We start from the raw sequence: 9,736 nt of genomic DNA, 5'->3' as shown, positions 1-9,736 counted from the left end.
TTGTATCTCCTAAGTTCAAGGGCTAAAACTCTGCAAAAATGGGTAAATTGTCATAACAGTCAAACTTGATCTGTAATAGCACATGATAAAGATATACACAAAATTTCACCTCAATATATTGAGGCATTGTAAAACATAGGTAAATTGTCACAAAAGTCAAACTTGATCTGTAATAGCACATGATAAAGATATACACAAAATTTCACCTCAATATATTGAGGCATTGTAAAACATAGGTAAATCGTCATGAAAGTCAAACTTGATCTGTAATAGCACATGATAAAGATATACACAAAATTTCAGCTCAATATATTGAGGCATTGCAAAACATAGGTAAATTGTCACGAAAGTCAAACTTGATCTGTAATAGCACATGATAAAGATATACACAAAATTTCACCTCAATATATTGAGGCATTGTAAAACATAGGTAAATTGTCACGAAAGTCAAACTTGATCTGTAATAGCACATGATAAAGATATACACAAAATTTCACCTCAATATATTGAGGCATTGTAAAACATAGGTAAATCGTCACGAAAGTCAAACTTGATCTGTAATAGCACATGATAAAGATATACACAAAATTTCACCTCAATATATTGAGGCATTGTAAAACATAGGTAAATTGTCACGAAAGTCAAACTTGATCTGTAATAGCACATGATAAAGATATACACAAAATTTCACCTCAATATATTGAGGCATTGTAAAACATAGGTAAATCGTCACGAAAGTCAAACTTGATCTGTAATAGCACATGATAAAGATATACACAAAATTTCACCTGAATATATTGAGGCATTGTAAAACATAGGTAAATCGTCATGAAAGTCAAAGTTGATCTGTAAAGCTACACACAAAATTTCAGCTGAATATATGAGGCATTGCAAAAAAATCTCCCCAGTTCAAGTGCAATAACTCTATCAAAATGGGTAAATCATTATGAAAGTCATAATAGTATATGGTAAAGCTATATACAAAACTTCAGCTCAATATATTGACGAATTGTAAAACGAATTGTCGTATTTCCTAAATTCAAGGGCCATATCTCTGTCATAAAGAACGTCATGTTATGGTACACTATAAAGCTATACGCACAATATCAGCTAAATATATTGAGGCATTGGTGGAGTGGGCGAGGAGTCCGGAAAACTAATTTCCTTATACTAAGTTCAAGGATCACAATTCAGTCAAAATGTGTAAATCGTCATGAAAGTCAAACTTGATATGTAATGGTATATGATAAAATTATATACAACAGTTCAGCTCAATATCTCGAGGAATTGTGAAGACAAAAAAACATCCAGAAAACTTTATGTGGGACAGACGGACGGACGGACAGACGGAACGACAGAAATACAGAGATGAAACCTATAACCCCCTCCGGTTGGACCGATGCTTAATCAAAGTTGTTAAAGTTGGCGGTTTCACACCAAATGTTTTAATTACTTAATGTTTGTTTTGAAATATGAAGATTATACCTTCAACTACATAAAACAATACAATAAAATAAATATTAATTTTATTAGAAAATCTATAGAGCTTGACCAACAGCTCACTTCTACCAATAAACCTTTAAAGGCGAAGAATTGGCTGCTAATTTTGTGAATACTTGGAGCAGATGTTTTCTGTTTTTTCTTTCTTTTCACTATGTATCTTGGGGATGTCACAATTTACGCAGGGTGCCAGCACATTAGAAATTACATAATTATGCAGATTATATATATGTCATCGACTACTCTGTAGTAATCTGTTACAAATATAAAATGTATACTAACTTTGTTGGAAAACATGAATAGAAGTCAACACAAATAGTTCTTATTTTATTATTATTTTAATTGCACATCGACTTTTCGCAAAATAGGGAGAATGGCCCATAATTATTATATCAGTTACGTTTTATTTCAGGTACGGACGGAACATCCAGCTGTTAAAATATAAAACAGCTATACACCTAGGTGAGATCAACTTATTCATTTTACCATTCAGGTGATTAACGAACTCGAACCAAGATGGCTGAAAGCAGCGTTGTTCCACTTCTTGAGATACAAGACAAGTTCGTCACGTGTGAGATTTGTTTTGATTATTTCGACGATCAGGACAAATCTCCACGTATCTTACCTTGCTTCCACAACTTCTGCTGCCAATGTCTGGAGTCGATTTTGGAGAAGTCACCGACTGGAGTACGATGTCCCAACTGTCGGAAGGTTTGGCGTGTTCAAAACAACATAGCAGAAACATTTCCACAAAACAAGGTACTGAGGAATTTAGTTGAATATCTTACAATGAAAAACAAAGTTGATGAAATTATGTGCCATGAATGTCCTGACAGTTCAAGGGCAACCATGCGTTGTTTGGACTGTCGAGAATTCATGTGCGATGGATGCGCAACATATCATAAAAAGTTTGCAGTGTCAAAAGATCACAAGATCATCCTAATTTTAGATTTGGTTAATATGCCTCATGATGATTTTTTTCACCAGACAGATACTTGCAAAAAACACAACATGAATGTAGATCTATACTGCAAGGCTTGTGCAACTGATATCTGTTCATCGTGTGTTCATGTCTCTCATAGAGACCATGAGATATTGGATCTCAAAGATGTATATGAAACAAAGATAGACCACATGAAAAGAACACTTAGAAATGTACAAAGATCATCAACAAGAGCACATCAGTATAAATCAAGACTTTCTAAGCAAAATGCAACTCTAGATGCGATGAAAGAAAATAGTCTAAAACATATTGATGATTCCTATGAAGAGATTATTCAGAAGTTGTCTGACAAAAGAAAACAGATGAAAGAAGATGTCATTTCAAACATAGACAAACAAAAAACTAACAGAAACGAGCAGATGAAGTTGGTCGAACAGTCAGAAGTCCTCAAGGCGGACCATGTTCTGCACTGTCGGCAAGCTCTGCAATTCGCAAGAGCTGCAGACTTTATAGAAATGGCTCCGACCCTTGAAGACAAGCTTCACTCTATGATGGAATGTCCGGAACTAGTTGATATTGCTATACAAGAGGTTACCGTCGATGACACGTTCAAGCAAATAGAGAAAATTATCAAGAAAACTGGTGCAATATGGAATGGAATTATTTTCAACAATAACAACTCAGGTATAGAATTTGATATTTGTTAATATTGATTAAGACAAAACCAATACATTATTAAATGATGATTTCTGTTATTAAACTTGCTATTTTTATGATAACTGGCAAGGACCACACACACACACACACACACACACACACACACACACACACACACACATACACACACATATATATATATATATATCCCAGCTCCATAGTTAATTACATATTCTTGGTGGTTTCTGTCTATCAACAGAATACATTAAATGCTGATGTGATCCTGTCAGTCTTTTTAATTATCTTCTAAACACAAGGTATAAATTCCATTGTTTTGATTCTATGAAATGGCCACAATTGCTTGCAAAGTATAAATCACATGGTCAACACTAGTTTGCAGGTGTACACACACATATACGCACGAACGCACACACGCACACACACACGCACACGCACACACACACACACACACACACACACACAATGTAACTTGTATATAACAGTCACGCAAGGTACCTGGCCAGTGTGACCGTGTAGACAGGTGGATGTGTTATACAAGTAAATAGGAACACACGGAATAGTTTACTATGAAAACAATTTCTAAAGTGGAATGCATAAATGTGTTATCAGTCGTCACTAAAATGTAACATAAGTGAGGAAATATAAATATTTTTACCACATAAAAATATTATTCAAAGCATAAATTTAACACTTTTTGTTGAAAATCACTCTGCTATTCAGATTTTGAAAAGTAATTTATCTTTGATTGCTTTTCACTGCATTATGTTACCTACTAAATTGATCCACAGGATGCCGAAGGTTGCAAGTGAGAAAAGAGCAACATTGTCATTGTGTAATGGCTGAACAAACATAGTGGCAGACTGCCGCCAATTGTTATGTGTTATATCGGACAAGCATTTCAGTGTTGAGTAAATCAGTTACTATATATTGTGGCGAATACATGTATATGTGGGCATATTTCAAAAAGAGTCAACACCAGATTCACAATTTCAAGTTAGCCATTCAAACTAGATTTTGCCCTGAATAATTTCCTAGATGTTAAGAAAAAATCTGGTTTAAGCTACTATTAACATTAGGAATACAAGAAACTCATGGTGTACAAACATTAATATTCTGAAGATGAAAATATAATTAATTGTCAATTTCATTAATTAAAAGCCTTGTTAGCCAGAGGGAAGTTTAAATGTCTGTAAAGTCAGGAATGCCGCTCTAAGAGTCATGACTGACATTTCTTAATGAAGTATAATAATGAAGAAAGCACTTTGAAATGTATATCTAGGTGTGGCAAACGTATTCATTACAATTATCCGACACCAAAATCTAATTTCCATCCGACAGCGAAACTAAAGTGTCTACAGAAGACAAAAAGTTAATCAAAGAAGTAAGTTAGTTAATCAAGAATTCAAACATGTTTCTTGGTTATGTTATCAGACACCAAAACTAGTATTTTGAAATATGCCCATATCTTGTGACCATTACGACAAGTTCAACTGCCCATTGGACAAAATTACATGGGGTCAATATATTTTGTGGCCGTTATAGCAGGTTTATCACCCGCCTGCTACCGATTTGATCGGGCTGCTGGTGCTCCCCTTGCACCTGCCAGTGCAGACGGTCCCTCCTCTTCCCTCCCCCATCTTTCCTGTCATGGACGGAGGAGCCGGCCAAGGCCTGATCTTGTGGCCACGACAGGCGTGCGCTACAACAGCTTGTTCTGAATGTGCACGTAAAACCCTATGACATGACATGTCATGCAGGTTCAACCATTCATTTTAGTCAAAATATAGTGGCCGTATTGAACATGTGGGTGGCTGTTATATACAGGTAAACTAAAGAGGGAAATGCATTTGGCGGGGTTTATGGTGGCCGTTATGGAGAGGTGACCATTATATACAGGTGTCCGTTAGACCAGTCTCACCTATACTTCTATATTTGTTTCAGACGAGGATGTGATGAAACGAATCCTCTTCCCTGTTGATGGACAGTCAGAACAGTACAGAACACTTCTCTGTAAGTAACGTCCACGTGTACCTATACAAACATGGACACTTTATTTAGGTATTGGATTGAGTAAACATGGATAACAGAACGTATACTTCCTGTCTAACTGAAACCAGATGTGATTTGTTTATCTGAATTTCTCCATGAGTCGATCTAACTTAACTGAGAAGCATGGCGGGGTTCTAGCCCCACCCACCTCATTCCCAATAATTCTGAATAAAAAATAGTATTGGTAAAATAATTATAAGGCAGAGACACATTTTACTTGTAGAATGTATGGAATTGCATTTCAGAACAACTAGTTTTCAAAATTTTATTGAGTGAGCATACCCCCGAACCCCCTAGAAACCCCCCCCCCCCCCCAATGTGTACCCGTTTCTGGCGTGTCTGGGTGAGTGTTATCGCATGTCTGCATTACCTGCTATGTGGGACAGGATTTTGCTCAGTCGCTTGAGTGCTCGCTTGAGATGCTTGAGTCGCAGCATCGAGCCACATCGGTGGATTCATTCAAACGAGTGGGCTTTTCTCATTCCAATCAGTGTACCACAACTGCTTAAAGGGCGTGGTAAGTTGGAAAGTGCATATAAAATATCCCTTGCTGCATTAGTAAAAATGTTGCGAGTGTCAGAATTATCAAATGTTTCACATCCAATAGCCGATGATTAATTAATCAATGTTCTCCACTTGTGTAGATGAACGAAACTAAGTTTTACCTGCTATTTTGATAGATGACTTAATAAAAAGTGGGATGACTTTTCATAGAGTAAATGCTCACTTGGTGCGCGGTCAGTCTAGGATCGATCCACGCTGGTGGGCCTATTGGGTTATTTCCCGTTCCAGCCAGTGCACCACGACCGGTATATCAAAGGCCGTGGTATGTGATATCCTGTCTGTGGGATGGTGCATATAAAAGATCCATTGTTACTGATGGACAAATGTAGCGGGTTTCATCTCTATGACTGTGTGAAAATGACCATATGTTTGATATCCAATAGCCGATGATTAATAAATCAATGTGCTCTAGTGCTGTCGTTAAACAAAACAAACTTTTTTGTTTCATACAGTATGTCACGGCCAGGTAATACACGGCCAGGTAATACACGTCATACGAGACGTAGGTAACACACACGTCATACGAGATGTAGGTAACACCGATTTAAAAGGTAACTCACTACACTAGCAAATGGCCACAAATTAACGTCTTTAGATATCGATACAATTATAATTGTGTTCTGATAAGTATAATTAAATCTGACATGCAATATTATACATGTATTATTGTTATAAATATTCATTATTTCCGTAAATAGTAACACTGTGCTTATAAATAACAAATATTTCTATATTTACATTTTTCTTATTTAATTTCTTTTTCACAGTGCCAAATATAGAGTATGACCCACAAAAGATGAACCGGAAGTCGTGTAATATTAACGAATCTGGAATTCTGGTCAACAAACCTTCAGAAGTAAAACATACTGACCAGACTTCCGGTCTTCAGTGTTTCCTTGGAGTCAAAGCCAGGACGCATGTCCCGACGTCTGGATGTGCGTTCTGGGGGACGGAAGTCGACTGCATGGTGCGTGAATCGGCTGAATTACATACACTGATAGCAGACGTTGGTCTTTGTCTGGACGAGCACTGTAAAGATACAACAGCGATTATAAATAACAAACATGCGAGGGGTGTTATGGTGGCCAGCTGTAAAACTCACAACAGTATCTGTTTACGTCCTTGTTCTCGTGGAAAGCAGCTGTGCTGTATTCCTGTGACAGAATTCAAAACTAACTCACTACTCGAAGTCAGACTCGGGCTGTTGGTAGACATCGACAACGCCACTCTCCACATTATCCGTGTTGACGAAAACACAGTTGTACACTCCATTTCAAACATCGACGTGTCGCGGCCGCTGATGCCGATGTTTGGTGGTTATTTTCCTGAATATTTCGATGTTAAAGTGAGAGTAACATCTGGCACGGATCTCTCAGTGAACCGTGAACTGTTGGTCCTGCTCTCGAGTTTAGTGAAATAAATCATAATGGGAGAGTCGTGAGACCTGAGTCAATACAATTCAAACCTGTGGAACCCGATGCCGACTCCCACCCAGGGCGAGTTTAAACGAGCTAATGGGAAGTTGTGACTAATGGAAACTGTTTAATGATTGTAATTGCATATCAACTATATTTTTCTGCATAAAATATTAGTGACTGTATACTAAACGTGTTTCTGATCGTTCTAATATGTGTAGTAGCTTAAATTTCATTTTATTTCCTAAAATACAAAATTATTTGAAGACAAAATCCAGATTTAGCTTCTTACAAATATTAAGACGACCAGAAATACATTTAATATACAGACACTGATATTCTAAACAAGAAAATATATTTAATATGTAAGTTAAATCGTAGACATATGTTATTAGTCGGAAACATCTTACAATGCAGCAAACTCAGGAATGTCCCTTTAACTGTAAAACACTAATTTGAAAGCTTCAACGGGGCGGGTGTGTAAAAAATAAGAGATTATACCAACACTAACTGAAAGGGGAGACTACTACGAGAACCTTCATCCACAGTGTCATCAAGTTAACTGTGTTACTGACATTGAATCCCAGATTGTACTTTATACAGACATTACGGTGTTAAAGGTGACTGATATATGGTCTTAAAAACAAAGTCACCCCTTATTTATTTTTCTCAATAGAAGTATATTATTTATATGTATGTTATTTTGATAGTGAAATATTTCTTGTACCAATTTTGAATTGCTCTTTTAGAGATACATATGCAGAAATACAACATACATAGAGCATTGTGATTTTCATAAATGTTCATATAATGTACAGGAGGCTTTCACGACTAATTTAATGCTACCAGAACAAAACAGGTATTGAAGTTGGAGAGAGAGAGAGAGAGAGAGAGAGAGAGAGAGAGAGAGACACTGTTAAACATATTTATATTTTCACATTTACAATAAAATAAATTTTTGTATTCAGTTTTTGTTTTTCTATTGCTACGTAATTGGATTAACTTCATACATCGCTTTTAAAGGGGAACTGTGACTCTGCTCCCCATCTCTCTACTGAGATTAGGCCGAAGATAACAACTGTTAGCTCCCCCGAGCAGGTGAATAAAGAAATAGTGATACAAAATAATTAAATACCAATGCTCTATATGTTAATATTTTAATTGGTTCCCCAAAATCTAAGTTAGGGGAGCAACTAATCACTCCCCTCTTTAATCTAGGGGAGCAACAATATTTTTTGCTGCTCGTCTGAACTTTACTTCCGAATTGATTATTTCTGTTCAGCTTCTACGTGTTATAAATGTTAAATCTTGCATGGTATAAAATCATGTGTGTGGTTGTTTTTTCTTCAATATTTACCTTTGTAAAACATTATAATTTTGGTTGAATTTTGGTTGTTTATGTTGTTCATGTTGTTGTTGTTGTTGTTGTACAGTGAACATTTCATTTCTTATTACAAAGTACGAATCAAATTTTTCCGCTGTAATACATTTCGTGAGGGGTGGGACGAGGTGGGGGTAGTGGTGGGAAAGACGTAGCCAACTGGTCAAGCGCTCGCTTGATGAACAGTTGGATCAGGACTGATCTCCTCGGTGGGCCCATTGGGCTATTTCTCGTTCCAGCACCACAACCGGTATATCAAAGGCCGTGGTATGTGATATCCTGTCTGTGCAAAGGTGTATATAAAAGATCCTTTAGTATTAATGGGAAAATGTGGCGGGTTTCCTCTATAAATCTATATGTGAAAGTACCAAATGGCTGACATTGAATAGCCGATGATTAACAAATCAATGTGTTCTAATGGTGCAAACACACTAACTTTCCACCTTTGTAAGAGAAGAGATCTAACAGTCAGAACGCTCACTTGATGTGTTCTAGTGGTACAAACGCACTAACTTTCCACCTTTGTATGGGGAGAGATCTAACAGTCAGAGCGCTCGCTTGATGTGTTCTAATGGTGCAAACACACTAACTTTCCACCTTTGTAAGGGGAGAGATCTAACAGTCAGAGCGGTCAATTGATGTGCTTGGGTCGAAGGATCAAATCCCATTCTCTGACTGTGGTTTTCCCTTTCCAACCAGAGCCGAAGTATATTCTGTTCTTTCTCTGTGGGGAAAGTGCATATAAACGATCCCTTGCTACTAATGGGAAACTGTAGTGCATATCATCTGAAGACTACGTGTCAGAATGACCAAATATTTGATATCCAACAACTGATGATTAATTAATTAATGTGGTGTCTTGCAACAAAACAGGGCGGGGCCTAGCCCACTGGGCTATTTCTCGCTCCAACCAGTGCTCCACGACTGGCATATCAAAGGCCGTGGTATGTGCTATCCTGTCTGTAGGATGGTGCATATAAAAGATCTCTTGCTACTAATGAAAATATGTAGCGGGTTTCCTCTAAGACTATATGTCGAAATTACTAAATGTTTGACATCCAATAGCCGATGATTAAAAAATCAATGTAATCAATGTGTTCTAGTAGTGTCGTTAAACAAAACTTTTAAACAAGACAAATGTTTAGCTTTATGCCTTTAAATAGCATGTCATTAAACTATAATACTTAACATACACATGTAGCATAC

General features: G+C 36.9%; 1 protein-coding gene across 2 annotated transcripts in view; it reads left to right on the top strand.

Annotated features, from left to right (window-relative positions):
* LOC121386613 (E3 ubiquitin-protein ligase TRIM56-like) overlaps positions 1–7,378 on the top strand; it is a 17,153-nt gene extending 9,775 nt beyond the window's left edge. For both annotated transcript variants that reach the window (XM_041517570.1, XM_041517569.1), the window contains 2 exons: positions 5,063–5,131; positions 6,502–7,378. In XM_041517570.1, coding sequence (XP_041373504.1) covers positions 5,063–5,131; positions 6,502–7,154 — 722 coding nt within the window. In that variant the 3' untranslated portion in view covers positions 7,155–7,378. The remainder of the gene's footprint in view (positions 1–5,062; positions 5,132–6,501) is intronic.
* The last annotated feature ends 2,358 nt before the right edge of the window (positions 7,379–9,736 follow it).

This window comes from Gigantopelta aegis, chromosome 12 (genome assembly GCF_016097555.1).
Source record: "Gigantopelta aegis isolate Gae_Host chromosome 12, Gae_host_genome, whole genome shotgun sequence".
NCBI lineage: Eukaryota > Metazoa > Mollusca > Gastropoda > Neomphalida > Peltospiridae > Gigantopelta > Gigantopelta aegis.
This window is presented reverse-complemented; position numbering and strand designations above follow the sequence as displayed.